Below are 16,114 nucleotides of genomic sequence, written 5' to 3'. Positions count from 1 at the left end.
CTGAACTCAGAGGGAAGAACCAGCTCTTAAAATACTCATTTTTAAAAGTCATTATTTTTCATGCATGCTTCATTATAAACTCGGAGACTCTGTTAGTGAGCGACTCATAAAGGTCTGAATCAAACAGGAGCTGTAAGAGTTCAGAGTTTAGTCACATTCAGCATAAACATTTGAATAATTCTTCTTCCTGTCCTGTAAACAAACTCGAGCCTGTTCCCCATGCGTCCAGGAAACAAGAGAAAACGTTCTCTTGTATTTTCAACCAGACTCAAAAACATTTTCTGAAACTCTCATGAAGTGACTCCTCTGACTTTCTGTCCACAAAGTCCAAACGGTAAGAGTCATGAAGTGGCTTATTGTAGCTCCACCTCTCAGCCGACTCACATGAAACATAAATCAGGAAGTGGGAAATTTGATGTAAGTCGTTTTAAAGACAGAAACAGAAAGTAGACGATGAGATTCACAGCTTAAAGCTTCGACTTGAGGAGGACAGAAAGATTTCCACCTGCTGCTGCCCCGACACGCTGAATGTAAGTTTATCTTTTCAGAAACACACGACGTGAAAGTGAAAGTCAGTTTTCTGCCAGAGGAAGGGACTGATTTACGTGTGTGCTTTGAACACGGTGCGTTTCTAGTTTCACTTTGAACACGGGGGGGGAAAATGGCGTCCCTCTCCGAGGAGGATCTGTCCTGCTCGATCTGCCGGGACATCTTCCGAGATCCCGTCGTGGTCTCGTGCAGCCACAGCTTCTGTCAGGACTGCCTGAAGAACTGGTGGGAGCTGAAAGGCGTCCACGAGTGTCCGATCTGTAAGAAAAGGTCGTCGAAGAAGAAGAAACCTCAGGTCAGTTTGGTGTTGAAGAACCTGTGCGAGGCCTTCGTACTGGAGAGAGACCAGAGAGCTTCGGAGGACGCGTGCGTGAACTCTGGGAAGCTCTTCTGTCTGGAGCATCAGCTGCCCGTGTGTGTCGTCGGCAGAGACACAAACATACAGAACAGCGACCGGTTTATTCCCGTCGACGAAGCAGCCGAGCACCGCCGAGAGGAGCTGCAGACATATCTGAAACCTCTACGGGAGAAACTGAAGGTCTTCGAGCGAGTCCACATGCACTGCAATCAAACAGAGGAGCACATCAAAGTCCAGGCCAGGAACACAGAGAGGCAGATCCAGGAGCAGTTTAAGAAGCTTCGCCAGTTTCTCCGGGAAGAAGAGGATCACCGGATCTTCTCTCTGAAAGCCGAGGAGGAGTGCAAGAGGCAGCGAGTGAAGGAGGAGATTGAGACTCTGAACAGAGAGATAGCAGCTCTGTCAGACACAATCAGAGTCACAGAGGACGAGCTCACAGCTGATGACGTCTCCTTCCTGCAGAACTACAAGGCTGCATTAAAAAGAGTCCAGCAGCGCCCCCTGCTGGAGGATCCACAGCAGGTCTCAGGAGCTCTGATAGACGAGGCCAAACACCTGGGCAACCTGACCTTCAACATCTGGAACAAGATGAAGGAGATGGCCTCCTACACTCCTGTGATTCTGGATCCAAACACGGCTCATCCGGATCTCGTCCTGTCTGAAGATCTGACCAGCGTGAGACACGGAGCGAGACAGAAGCTTCCAGATAATCCGGAGCGGTTCGACTGTTATCGCGTCGTCCTGGGCTCTGAGGGATGGGACTCAGGTTATCACAGCTGGGACGTTGGAGTTGGAGATAATACTCACTGGGTCCTCGGGGTGGCAGCAGAGTCCACTCAAAGGAAGGGGGACTCAGACTCCATCTGTGGACTGTGGGGAATACGGCTCTTTAAGGGTGAATATACAGCCTGCTGTCCTCCGGGTCCGCACTACTACCTGTCGGTGGCGACGCTCCAGAGGGTCAGAGTTCATCTCGACTTTGACAGAGGAATGCTGTCGTTCTCTGATCCCGACACCAACACACACTTCCACACCTTCATACACCCTTTCACTGGGAAGCTGTTTCCACTCATCTGCACTGGGAACACACTCCCACTGGAGATATTTCCCGTGCCCTGTGGTGGAAATCAAGACCGCCATGGTGCTTTGGCGGGTCATGGAGGCTACGTTGTTGATTATGTTTACATGTGTCAGCAATTCGTAGACACCCAGTGGTGTTAGAGGGAGCCCTGCTGGAGCCTGAAATGTAATAACTGGTTGATAATGTCATTCAATTTTAAAAAACTTTATCTGTAAATTCAGAGGGAAACAGAGCAGGAAATGAACAACAACAACAACACAATGTCACCAAAGAATAAAGTGTCAAGATTTAAGTACAAAATTACAAAGTTAAATACAAAGAAGGTTTAAGTGGACAGTGAACAGAACTATAGTGCAGTAAATAGGAAATAAATATAGTTATAAATGAAGAGCTATATGCAAGTAGGCAGATACTAAATAATAAAGTGATGGTGGTGCATGGCACACAATAGAACAACAGACTAAATATATACTAAAAAAAGATTAATAGTAAAAGAATAAAGTGGCGTGAGTGAGTCGTGTTGGTCGTGAAGTTCATCTGAGGCAATGTGTGACGTTTTGGCAGATTATTAAGAGCTAAAAACAGGAAGTTATTGATTTGACCTCGGCGCTCTGAGTGTTAAAAAAACAAACCCAGAAATTTCTCATCTTTTTCTCTTTAAACCATTTTCAGATTTTCATGCATGAAGACCAATAAAAGCAGAATAAACAATAAATAAATAAAAGGGAGTTAATGTGGCAAAAGGAAAAAAAACAAAAAATAAACAATGTAACAAAATGTTACAAGTTGTTTCATTAGTAGGAGAAAAATATAACAATGTAACAACGTAACAACTGACCCAACAGGTAACAAGTTGTTACATTTAAAGTTACAATGTTTGTGTTTCAGCATTTTGTTACATCATCGACCAGTTGTTACATTTCAGGTCTTTGTTACATTTCAGGTCTTTGTTACATTTCAGGTCTTTGTTACATTTCAGGTCTTTGTTACATTTCAGGTCTTTGTTACATTTCAGGTCTTTGTAACATTTCAGGTCTTTGTAACATTTCAGGTCTTTGTTACATTTCAGGTCTTTGTAACATTTCAGGTCTTTGTTACATTTCAGGTCTTTGTTACATTTCAGGCTCTAACAAGCCCGAAATAATTTAGAAATACAAAAACGCACTTGAAATAAGGTCTGCAGAAAACTCACAAAATGGCCGACATTTTAATGTGAAATTTTAAAACCGTGTAAGAAGTCAAACTTACTTTAACTTTGACTGATTTGGGATTTTTAGGGTCGACAGTGATATTCATACTGAGGAGAGAAAAAATGTGACATCAGCTGATATATTTCTTGGATCTACGTTTCATGATTTAAATGAACACGTTTATTACGTATACTCTCGACAATCGTGGAATAAAAACGCAGACAAGGAAAAAACCATGACGATGCGTGTTAGCTGGAGAATCGTCTTTTATTAGAAACTCATGAACAAACGTGGAGAAACAGAGATTTGACAGTCGGTAAGATGTTCATGTTTATAATTCACCCACGATGATGCAAAGACAGTGAGATTAAAACAGAGAGTGCATGTGATTGTTGTTGTTTTTTTTACAGAATAAAAAGATGACATTCAGATGGATCAAATACAAAAAAATGAGCTTTCACGAGTGACGAGTTCAGAAGGCACCGCTGGCTCGCGCTCTCAGGCCGATCGTGATGTTTGTGAAATCAGATCAAAATAAAGGCTTCATGGAGTTGTGTTTTTTTTAAGTGCGTTATGTTGGTTTTAATTTAAAATAAGTCTTTCATGAAAAGCCGAATACTTTCACACGTCACTGCTCTTTCATGGTCATATAAAGTGCTCTTGGAGCATTCTGGTTTCAGGTTTAGGTATCGGTCTTAATCCCTTAATGTCTTGGTCTTGATTCGGCCTTGGAGCCCTCTAGTGTTGATTCCGACTCCGGTCTGAGACCTGCATCAGTCTCGACCCCTAAAAGGTCCTGGCCTTGTCTCGATGCACTCTGGTCTCAAGTCTCGGTCAACGTTAGTCTGGTCTCGACTGCGACTCTTAAACGTAGATAAAAGTGTCAAACTGAAGTGAAAGCACGATGATTAAAATGCGTGCTGCAGAATAAATCCTGCGTGACGTCTCGTCAGAAGACAAAAAGAGAAACTTTGCTGGTCCTCGTGACTCGTGAACAGAAGACGAGGTTACACCGTTAGCTCCCCGTGTCGCCGACTTCAGACTTTACAACGGCTCATCCAACATGTTTAATGAGAAGAATTATACAAAAACACGCTTCTCTTCCGTATAAGTATAAAAGCATCATGTTATGATGAAACATTTACAGATCGTAGGTAGGTACAGTTGCCAGTTACATGACTTAAAAAAAAAAAAAAAAATCCTCGCTACATAAAAAGATAAAGCACCTTAGAATCCCCTTGAAAAACACGAGCAGTGAGTGAGTCGTGTTGGTCGAGGAAAGTTTGATCTGCAGAAACCCGGTCGTGAAGTTTCATCTGAGGCAACGTGTGACGTTTTGGCAGATTATTAAGAAGCAGGAAGTTATTGATATGACCTCGGCGCTCTGAGTGTTAACAAAAAAAAAAAAAAACAGAAATTTCTCATCTTTTTCTCTTTAAACCATTTTCAGATTCCTTTTCCTCCTCTGATTAAGTTCCTCATCAGCGTAAATATCATCATAATCAGGTCATATTTATTTATAGCTTATTATCGGTTACTTTAGGATGTAAATTATATAAAGTCAGCTGGTTCATTGTGCGTGTGTTATTTAAAATACTCTTGATGTGGTATTTTTTCAATAAATCTTTTCCTTGCTAGCTTCCACCTTGATTGTAGGTCAAAGCAGTACGATCGATAAATATGGCGGCGTATACTGTATATGTACTGAAGAAGGAGTGCTGAAAACCTGCATTCTTTCAAACGGCCACAAGGGGGAGTCTGGGTGAAAAATCCACCTGTGGTAAAATCGGATTCTTTACCTCTGTAAATGTTTCTGGTTTATGATGATTTTAACCTTCAGATCAAAATAAACGGCTTCAGAGAGTGGCTACTCTGTGACTGACAAGGCGCAACCATAGCAACGAGGAGCGTGCTTTTATAAAAGGTGTGTGTGTGTGGGGCGCATCCATGACAACATCACAGCTAACTTAAATTACAAGCTAAGAACGCAACGTTTGCTAACCACTTCCTCCCATCATGCGCCGACCTTTCGTCCAAATATGGTCATTTCTGGATTTTTGGAAACAAGAAAAATACCAAACAGCAGCTTAAAAAAGGATGAGTCCTACAATCGATGCTGATCCATTTCACTTCGCATACACAGCATGTGATGAACATTTGCATCGCTCGTGTTTGCTGAATGACATGCGTTTACAGTCCCTGACCACCAGAGGGCACTGGTGGCGTTTTGTTTTTACTGCATTTGCTCTCTTCAGTAAATGTTATGTGCATAGTTATGTATTCTACGTTACATGTTCAAGTTAAACTTTTGACCAATTTATCCCAAACGTTTCAGGTTCTGAGATTACAGATGTGGATATCGGTATCATTCAGGGTTGACACTTAGCTTAACGTTGCCCAAACACGCTGCATTGAGTCTTTAACTTCAGTCCCTCAAACGTGCATTTATTTGAACGACCTGTCGGACTTTAGGATTTGAGCATCACGACAGTCGGTCTTAACAGCAGCTCTTGCAAGTTCTCGGATCGTTCCGAACGAGTGCAAGTCGCGTCGTTCAGCTCTCGTGTTAGCAGCTTAGCAGCGCATTTTGTTTTCCTACTTTGGGATTTCTGCGTCTCTTTTTTAATCTGCATCAGTTCAACCCGTCAGCGTTGATCCGATCAGTCCGGTCGGGTTGCTTCAGTCTTTCAGACGACCCTGCTACGAGTCCAGAACGCAAACCTCCGACTCTGTATGTGTGGCGACTCTGTCCAACCATCTGTCCATCAACCGCTCCGTGGTCAAATCCCGGTCCTCCCTCTCTCGCCTCTCCCTTTGTCTCTTGGCGAGGTCACTAGCGATAGCCAGCGCCCCTCCTTTGAGGAACCTGACGAAGTTCTCGCCAACCAACGGGCCCATTGCGTACATGCCCGGTCCGTCCGCTGCGACCACGCTGTTCGTGAACGGGTCAACCTCAATTGGGTTTCTCCGGCATGTGATTGGCTCCTCTGTGTAAATACCGAGAGGACGCCCATTGTCACCCAGAAAAGAAAGGTTTGGGTGGGCGCCAATCAGAACCAGCGCCTTGGAGACCTGGACCACGGTTCGATGGCCCGACTCGGACTCCAGAACGCACTTTTTGTCAGGTCGGAACGCCACGACTTTGTAGCGCGGGAAGCTCAAATACCCCGGGTAAGAGGACGGGGATGAAGACGAGGTTGGGGAGGTTGCAGGTGAGGAAGGGGTTGATGAGTTATGAAGGTTCTGGGCGTGGTTCTGAGGTGGCGTGCTCGCCTGGTACTGCTGCTGAGTCATCATCTGGTGAACCTGGAGGCCAGAGAACACGAAGAGAGGTTAGTTTGGGTTTTGTATTTTCTATCGCCGCGTTCCTAATTTCAGGACAACCGCTCCGGATATTCCAAAAGATGGCGTCCTGATCTATGAGGTCATCAAACGCCTCTCTCACCTTGTGGTACTCCGGGTAGAGGAGTTTGGGCAGCTGGTTGAAGATGAGGCCGGGGTCGTTGACCGAGCGTCTGAAGGCGTGGTAGACGGGCGTGTTGAGATGGTGCGCTGCCAAGACTGCGTCGGCCGCCGTAAGCCCCGCCCCCACAACTAGCACGGGGTCTGAGGATTGGTCGAGCTCGCCGCGAGAGATGGCCGCCTCCAGCTCCCAGAACGAGTGGCACACGAAGGGCAGGGACTCGCCATCCACGCCGAGCCTCGCAGGGATGTCGTGGGTCCCCGTTGCCAACACCACATTGTGGGCCAACAGCGAGAACGGCACTTCCTCTGACACGGAGGAGCCATCTAAAGGGCGGCGAGGAGAGGAAGCGTGGTTAAAATAATATTAACCTACTTACACGAGTCGCCCCCCGCAGGCCATTACACAGAACGCAGATTAAAATCCCTTCTGAATAAACGTTAATTACCTCCCAGCTCTTCGCCCTCTCTGCGCTGAAGTCCCGTCACCCTCCAGCAGGGCGGCGACCCGTCGTGGTTGCCCGGCTGCCTGGTTACCGTGGTGACCGTGGTTCCGCAGGCAAAGCTCTGCTCCAGGGACATCCGGGAAACGTAGTGTTGGTAGTAGGAGGCGATCTCTGCTGGCGTGGCACGGTCATTACGTACATTTCTGCAATTAAATAAACATCACGATGACTATGCGGGACATGTTAGCGACATTAGCAATTAGCAGGGCTAGCAAATAGCAAAGAAGCATTTAAGTTTGATTCAAATCAGTTGCACCCTTTGGCCACACCTCCTCAAATATCATGCGGTGGATTAACTTTAAACTGCTGACAAACCTGCGCTTCTCCCTCATCCAGTCCTTCAGTCCGAGTCCAGGAAGCTCCATCCAGTTAGCCAGACTCAGAGTTAGCATTGATCCCTCCATAGCCTGAGAACAACAACAACAACACAACAAAATAACTCAGCTGCGTTTATCAGTCGTGTGCGTTTATCTTCTTTTCCCGTGGATTCATCCGGTCACGTCCGCCTCGTCGAGTCATGTGCACATCACGTTGTCCTCGTCAGGAAATAAGCGGGGAAACAAAGCCTGTTTGCACACGCTATCGTAGCGTCTGCATATTCAATATTCAGACAGAAGCTCTGTTTGTGAGACTTCCTGCACCGTTACACGACTACGTCCAAGAAGTCCGCTCATAGTGGATCAATAATCAAATGTCTTACATGCCAGGCTCCTCCAGGTGGACCCTTCCCCAGCACCAGGTGAGGGATGGCCCGCTCCGGCTCGTATCGCCAGTCAAGTGGAGACGTGTGGTCCAATCCGAAGTCGCTGTCTGGAAGCAGCAGCGAGTCAAAAAGCACCGCCACGGGATTGGACGACCTGCCCTCTAACCCCTCGCACAGGTACTCCAGATCCTTGAGAGAGAGAGAGAGTGGACACTTCTAGACACTGACTTCAGAGTGTGTGTGTGTGTGTGTGTGTGTGTGTGTGTGTGTGTGTGTGTGTGTGTGTGTGTGTGTGTGTGTGTGTGTGTGTGTGTGTGTGTGTGTGTGTGTTACCTGCTCCAGCAGCGACAGGTGAGGCTGCTCTCCCAGCTTGCTGTTCAGCAGGGGGTTGGGATGTGTTGCCTCAGGCGACAGGTAGGGGGTGTAACCCGACAGCAGGTATGACAGACAGATCCCTGAAGGGCCGTTACCTTGGAAACGGAGGAGGGAGGTAAGTTTTAAAATGGGACCGAGTTGCAATACGAGCAGATTTCCTGTTCCCCTAACAACCCCGGACGACAATCTCATGGCCGTGTGTTTATACTTGGTTGCTATGGTTACGCCTGCACAAAAAGAGGGGGGGCTTAATTTGACTTGTACATAGAAAAGAATTAAGGGAGAAGTAAGAAAGGAAACACGATGAGCTTGTGTTACAAATGCATATCTGCACGTGTACAGAAGGATCTATAGAATCGATACGACTGCAGCATGACTCAGCAGCTTTCACGACCTCACGCCGACCTGTTCATCAGGCCGATGACTCAGCACATCTTCAGAGGACGTGCGAGGAGCAGCCACAGTGACTCATGGAAACCACACGGTCTCTTTTCAGGAAACCAGCTGAGCGCTGGACGTTTCATTTTGACTTCAGGAACTTCGCTTTTGTTCTTTTTTTGTCAGACTTGCAAAATATGAGACGTCCCATGATCGAGAACTTAATCACCATGGCAACGTACAGTTTGCATGATAGTGTGTGTGTGTGTGTGTGTGTGTGTGTGTTTCTCACCGATGATGACCACAGGGAGAGTCTCTCCGGGGAGAACTTCTTTATCGTGAAGATCCATTTTAACTGAGGAGAGAGAGAAATAAAATACTGTCAGTTACTGGAAAACTCAGGGGGGCGGGGCTTACTGCATTTAAAGAGACACACACACTAAAACGGAGCGTTTTATGTTATATATAAAGCTCAAAAACACTGATGTTTGAAAAGTAATAATAATAATAATAATAATTTGTCCACTTTAAAACATCATCATCAATAATTCTGCAAAGTCACTGCTGTCGAGGTTTTTTTTTACCACCATTATGTAAGAAGAGAAAGTGGAGTAAAGGTGAATGACTTTACAAGCAGTGGTTAAAGTTGATAGAACTGAAGCATGACTCAGCGATACGTAAACCTCGACGACGGGAAGGCAGCGACTTGTTATTATTAATCTGCTGCTTGTTGTTTCTGCGCCTTCATTAAAATGTTATTATCATTATGTAAAACAGGGAGAAGTAGAGGAAGGGGAGGCGGTTAATCATTGAAACCATCAGGAGTCTCAACGGTCAGTCAGTACATTTCCACTGACCTCTAATACACACACACACACACACACACGCACACACACACACACACACACACACACACACACACACACACACACACACACACTTCCCCGGTCTGTCTGACCTCATAGTTTAACATAGCAACATGACCACGAGCAAACAAAGACACAAAGAGAACAAGATATAACGCTTAATACCACACACAAAGTAAATGTGTGTGTGTGTGTGGGAAAGTAAGTGTGTGTGTGTGTGTGTGTGGGAAAGTGAGTGTGTGTGTGTTGTGTGACTTCAGTACAGTGAGTCCAACCCAGCAGAGATGAAAGAAAGAGATGTGACGTGCTTTAAATTTTTTCCGAAAACTCAAATAAAATTAATGTATAAATCTTGAGCAGCTAGCGCCCTCTGTGGGTTAAAAAGAGTATTGCAACATGTCGCTTTTTTTTTTTTTCATTTTTTTTTTTTCAAATCCATCTGAATTGTCCACATTTGTGACGATTTGTAATTGTAGTCTGAAAATCACTTTCATAACGGATAATAAAAGGTGATGAAAATCGTCCAATAGAAACCATTGATGACGGCGGCGGAGGTGGCTCAGTGGTAGAGTCAGTCGCCTGTCGGGGGTTCGATCCACAGACACCCGCTGAGCCACAGCCGCCCCGATACAAACAAGTGGAAGTGAAAACTGGAGGACTTGAACACCAGCGAGGATCAGGGGGCGGCGTGCAGCTCTTTAATCCACACAGAATAAATACGAGGACTGAATCATGGATTTGTCACATGATCACAGAGCCGATCACATGATGCACAAAGCCCGAGCTGTCGGCCTGCAGCGTTCGGCTCATGTTACATCACAAGGTGCACAAACGTCTCATAAAAGGTAAACCTGACCACGAAGAGAAACCGGATCCTGTGTCAACATTTAATCTGACCGTCCAACGGTGACGTTAACGCCTACGACAGAGTCAGCGGGCGCTCTTCCTCTGAGGAGTGAAAAATAAAGGTTTTCTTTTTCAACTAATTAGGAATTCAGTGATAACGGCGTGTAAAATGAAGCGCTGCGTGGACGAGAGAGACGTTTGGACATTCATGATGACGGGACATCCGCTGTTCCCACGACAGCACCGATGCCAGATAACAGACCGGGAACTGACAACAAGTCCAACAAAATGGTGACGCTGGAGTGTTTTTCCTCTGCAGCGATTAAAGAAACAATCAAAAGCATCCATGAGGCGTTCAAGGCCAAGTTTCAGGAAGAGACGTTTCATGACATCCTGAAGCTGGAGGGTCACGCATCAGCTGCTGCCAGACGAGTTCTGAGGAAGGCGCCTGTGTGAGAAGTCATCTGGTCCTCACTCAAACAAACAAACAAACAAACAAACAAATAAACAAACAAACTCCTGAATCAGAAGGTCCCTGAAGGCACCGCGGTGGGCAGCAGAGTGTCAGACGGACATGAAACATAACACAGGTGGTGATGTCACTGCTGATCTCGCTCTGGCAGAAGGGACAGGCCGGGAGCGGCACGGCGGTTTAACAAACTGCAGAGTCATGCTTACACAGACAGACGGAGAGAGAGAGAGAGAGAGAGAGCAAAGATACTGTGAAGAGTGAACAGAGGTGGAGACAGAGAGAGAGAGAGAGAGAGAGAGAGAGAGAGAGAGGAAGAGAGAAAAATGCAGAAAGAGGAAGGAGGAATGAAGCAGAGAAATTCTTTGTGGAGATAAAGAAGGTTACATAAGTGCAGAGCAGAGGTTGGCGGGAAGCCCAGATAAGAGTCTGCTCCACTGCCAGAAGGTTTACTGTAGAGCACACACACACACACACACACACACTGTACACACACTGTGTACATGACTTCATGCAGCCCCACTAGCCCAGTTTTCGTCAGGACTCGACAGGATAATTGGTTTTTCTTCATTCTTTGGCAGGAAACGTTGACCAACGCCTGATTTACAGTAAAAAGCCTCAACGGCCGACAGCCAATCAAACGCTTCGTCTTCTGCCTTCATTCACTTCAAACTTATTCAGACACCTGTATTTTATATTTGCCTTTGGGGGGAGGGGGGGTAACTAAACGTCTCGTACTGAAAGGTCGCTAACAGTTGGATTTTTGTTTGCATCAATTATCTTAAAAACGTCCATTTCGCCTCTTCACGACCTCTGACCTCTGACCTCTGACCTCTGACGTACGGAGCGATGCACCTTCGCTAACCGTTCACGAGAGTTTCTTCACGCTGCAGGAGGCAGAAACAGAAACTCTGTTGTGAATGTGAATTATTATTTCGACGCCGAGATGTGATCTGGACGCCGCCGACAATAACACAGCACGTCCTCGTGAGTGTGCATGCACGACTGCCAACACGTGTGTGTGTGTGTGTGTGTGTTGGTATGCAAACCACAACCATTACAAACAATCACAGGCACTCAGAGTGTGTGTACTTCCTCCTCTGATGATGATGTAAGGCGTGTTGGATCTCACAGATCATCCCTCGAACTTTAAGTCAAAGTCAGATTGGAAAAGTGAAAAATTACTTTAAATGCACAGAAACCCTTTAAAGTCACTTTTTTTTAAAGTCACTTTTTTTTAAAGTCACTTTTTTCTTCTTTTTTTAAAAGAAGCTTCTCTTTCTTCTCTAATTGCTGAAATTCTCGGTTTTTTAACTTCTCTCTTTTTTTTTTGCGCAAAACCAAAACTCAGGTTGCTCCAGCCGGCCGTCTTTCCCGTTACATAACGCCCTTCTGACTCCGCCCCCTCCTATAGCACACACACACACACACACACATATACATATACTCTGAAGCGCTCCATATGTCATCTGCACAAATCATCTGCAGGCAGGCAGGCTGCCCCGCCCATCTGCCCCGCCCATCTGCCACCACCAGACGGCTAATGAGATTTTAATTACTGGACTCAGAGCAGGAGATCCAACCAGTAAACATAAGAAACCGCTTTTTAACATCTAACATCAGAGGTGACACATTCACAAGAGGGGATTTTGTCGTTTTTCTTTTTTCCCACCTGATCACACACCTTTACCTGTCCTTATTTAAGGCCTCGTCCCGTTTGGAAGAACACCTCAAAATAAAGCCACACGCTCCGTTTCCCAACATCACAGAGAACAATGACAGCGTTTGTAATCATTGCTTCCTTCTTCCTGCTGAAATACGTTTGAAAGTCAAATGTTTGAAAGTCTTCACATGAGACGCAGCAGTGTTGTTCTTTTTCCATCACTGGGACTACAGGGGAGACACTACGGTGCACCTAAAGGGTCAAAAAGGCATTTATTTTAGACCCTCAGGAGTCACCTTTGACTTGTCCATGCTTGCGTTCCTCCTTCTCTAAATTCAGACACGGGAGTTTAAGATTGAACCATGAAGTCTTTGTAGCACAAAATGTTCCACACCGGATGTTTTAAACGATTTTATCTGATTTTTAAGATTCAGAGAAAACGACGAACAAAAGATGAGAAAGTCGAGATATCGAGAACTCAGCTGAATGCCGAGTCAAATGGTTTGCCCTCTTCGGGACGCCGTAGAAAACAGACACAACATCTGTATTCATCTTTCACTCCGCCTGCATCAGTTCACATATGAATCATAATTATAATAATATGTTCACAAACTCAAAGCATGCAGGAGTGCAGACAGAGAGTCATGAACACGTTCATGCGTGGGTCTGTCTTCACAGTGTAACAGTGGCTGCTTCACTGTGAATGGATCTATTTAAAGTGTGTTTAAATAGGATGGTTTCCACCTGTAATAGACGATCTTTGACTCATTTCTATTCTCTCTCTGAGCGTGCGGTGCGCGTGCAGCGTGGACTCTCCCACCGGCCGGTGAACTGCAGGACTTACACATCACGTCAGTCAAAGCACAGACCTGCAGCCACGCTGGACAGCTAAAACACACACACACACACACACACACACACACACACACACTAGCCTACTGAACCTGTTAAAGAAGCTTAATGACGCCACTCTGACTCATCTGTAACCCCCCTGACCACACACACACCATTTCCCGCATGCGCACGCGCCTCTTTATTATATGAACCCAAGATGAAGGTTACTCACTCTATTTCTTGGCGATGAAGGTTTCCTGTGTCCTCTTCCAGCAACCAGAAGCTTCCAGAGACGAGAGGATAAGCAGTGTGTGTCCTGTTCCCTCCTCCTGCGGCCTCTTTTGTCCCGCTGTCTTCACTCCATGTGCTGCGCAAACCTCCAGCTGCGGCTCCGAGCTGCACACTGACGATTATATACCGCTACTGCAGCCGGAGGCCGTCCGACCAATCACAAGCCACCCCGCAGCCGGTACCCTCCTCGCCACCCCTGCAAAGCCCCGCCCACACCCAGGGCCCCAAAGAGCAGAGCTTGTAGGAACGAAGATCGCTTATGATCGCGAGATGCTGGATCGACGAGGATGACGTAATATTGAACGCTGCTGTTTGATAACAGCGAGAGGTGACCAATCAGAGCCATGAAGAGCTGATATTATAATTAAGACGCCAGAGATGATCAGTGCACGTTATTAATAGTTGGATTTGACGAATTAAAGGCCGACTCTTTAATTACATTTAAAACAAAACGCAATTTACGTCATGACGTCAAAGAGGAAAAATACTCTCTTGACTCCTTTTCTCTGAAGAACATTCATCTACAAATCTGTTGATTATAAAGGTGTCTAAAAGTAGTAGTTATGTAACTACATAATTCACTGAATGCATCTCTGGGACTAACTTGGAACAATTTAATCCCACTTTATTAGTTTAAAAAAAAAAAGTGGTTTAGTGTAAATTTCTCCGCTCGTGAGATGAATAAAGGATTATCTTATCTTATCTTAAAATATGCTTTCATGGTTCACCGTTTAATTTGGTTGTTTTAAAAGTGACTGTTTGTTTGTATTATTATTAGACGCACAAATCTTGTTTTAGATTCCATCATATTTAACTTTGTACTTATTGCACATTTAGATTTTATTAGTGTAAATATTATTTATCTTATTTTACCTTTTTTTTTATCTACATTGCAAAGTGGGGAGGGGGGAAACTTCGATTTCACTGTATGTCTGACATATTTTGGAATTGACAATAAAGTAAACCTTGAACCTTGAACCTATTTGAAAACCTGCAGACAGACTGATAACGTCTTGGAGTTTAAAAAGATTATATTTCAGTCGCTGCTGCAACATGATGCTGTGCAGCTGCTCAGCGTCCATGTCTCATCTTAACTCTGTTTTAAAGCTGCTTCCTTAAATTATACATTATTTATTTATTCTTCTTCCTGCACAGGTTATTTATATTTTCTTGGATCTATGTCGGTGTTTCTTTAAATCTGTGTTCGGGGTGTTTGGGACAGATAGTTGAGCTTGTACTCAGATGGAAAAGTTTGGGCTGAATTTCAGCCACACATGACTCAGCAGAAACGGACACACCTTATAAATGACAGTTAATGATATATTTTTTTCTGTCTGAACATTAAAGTTTTATAACCTGATAAGAGCCGATTGTGGATGTATGCACACAGGTCAAACATTTCTCAACATTCAGGCTCCTGAAGTCTCCATGAGACAGTCATGTTCATTAACTCTTCAAATATGGCCACACAAGCTGTTACATAACAAGGCAATTATTACAGTAATCAATAACTGTTCATCTTTATTTAGGGGTGGGAAGCAACACTGCCATATTTGATTAAGATGTTAACAGTGAAAAGTTAAAAGTTACGTTTTTAATCGCTTTTTAAAATCTTTTCATTCACTTTTACTTGATATCTTTGTTGGGAGGGAAGTTGGTCTTTGGAAATATGAAAGGAGTGGGTGCTCTTCTTTTTCTCCCCCTCTCTGATGGTCAGCCCGCTCTGAAGGCAGAGCGCTGTATGAACACGGTCAATCTTTCCAAGCTCCTCTTTACGTAACTCCAGCTGACTAATATCAAAATATTATTTTTTTCCCGTGTTTTTTTTTTTTTTTTTTTTTGTTGCTGAGGGATAAACTGTGAGCTGGATCAGATTTTTGTGATTTTTTTCTTTTCTGCACTGACCAAACAGCAAACCTCAGGTGTTGAAAAGTGAAGCCAATATAAATGAATTAACTGCAGTTCATCGAGCGACCACTTGAGGCTGAGTCCAGGAGCCCGAGACGCATTAAAAAAAATAGGAAGGAAATGACCAACCCTGCAATTCAGTAGGAGACTGATAAGATAAGATTCATCCTTTATTCATCTCGTGAGCGGAAAAATTTACAGTGTTACAGCAGCAAAGCAGGACAGCAGAAGAAAATCACACAGTGCAGAAAAATTAAAATAACGAAGACATGACGAGTTTCTCTGCAGCAGAACAGATGATGTGCAGATGTGTTTTGGCACGCAGCGGGGCCGTACAGTAAACTGTACAGAATGTACCGGTGTCCTCAGGTACACTGAGAGAGAGAGAGAGAGAGAGAGAGAGAGAGAGAGAGCTGTAGTTCATCACCTGCCGGTCCAACATGGAGTCCTCTCTGCAGACACCGTCAGCACCACGCATGAAGGGAGGCCCGTCAGAGATGATGATCTCTGACAGATGACTGACATCACTTTGGCAGAAGTTTGATTTTGAACTCTTCTTTGTTTACTTCACTGAAGTTATTTATTAAGGACTTCATCAGAATTTTAACGTGTGAATGTTGGGTGTGTTGTGTCTT

At 44.8% G+C, this 16,114-nt stretch overlaps 2 protein-coding genes across 2 annotated transcripts; one reads left to right on the top strand and one right to left on the bottom strand.

The window, feature by feature from the left end:
- Nucleotides 1-659: 659 nt before the first annotated feature.
- LOC306823112 (nuclear factor 7, brain-like) lies at nt 660-2,128 on the top strand (the record flags this gene model as incomplete). The annotated part of the gene is made up of 1 exon (XM_079342478.1): nt 660-2,128. Exon 1 carries the CDS (start codon nt 662-664, stop codon nt 2,126-2,128), a length of 1,467 nt encoding a protein of 488 aa, XP_079198604.1. The 5' UTR covers nt 660-661.
- Nucleotides 2,129-3,426: 1,298 nt separating this feature from the next.
- osgn1 (oxidative stress induced growth inhibitor 1) lies at nt 3,427-13,793 on the bottom strand. Its single transcript, XM_079341659.1, has 8 exons — nt 13,513-13,793; nt 8,895-8,957; nt 8,183-8,319; nt 7,847-8,038; nt 7,462-7,553; nt 7,090-7,289; nt 6,624-6,967; nt 3,427-6,484 (listed from the first exon to the last, which is right to left on the bottom strand). The coding sequence occupies exons 2-8, from the start codon at nt 8,950-8,952 to the stop codon at nt 5,879-5,881; spliced, it is 1,629 nt and encodes a 542-aa protein (XP_079197785.1). The 5' UTR covers nt 8,953-8,957; nt 13,513-13,793; the 3' UTR covers nt 3,427-5,878.
- Nucleotides 13,794-16,114: the final 2,321 nt, after the last annotated feature.

Source organism: Symphodus melops, assembly GCF_947650265.1.
Source record: "Symphodus melops genome assembly, chromosome: 4".
Taxonomy (NCBI): domain Eukaryota; kingdom Metazoa; phylum Chordata; class Actinopteri; order Labriformes; family Labridae; genus Symphodus; species Symphodus melops.
The sequence above is the reverse complement of the archived record's forward strand: the minus strand, read 5'-3'. Positions and strand labels throughout refer to the sequence as shown.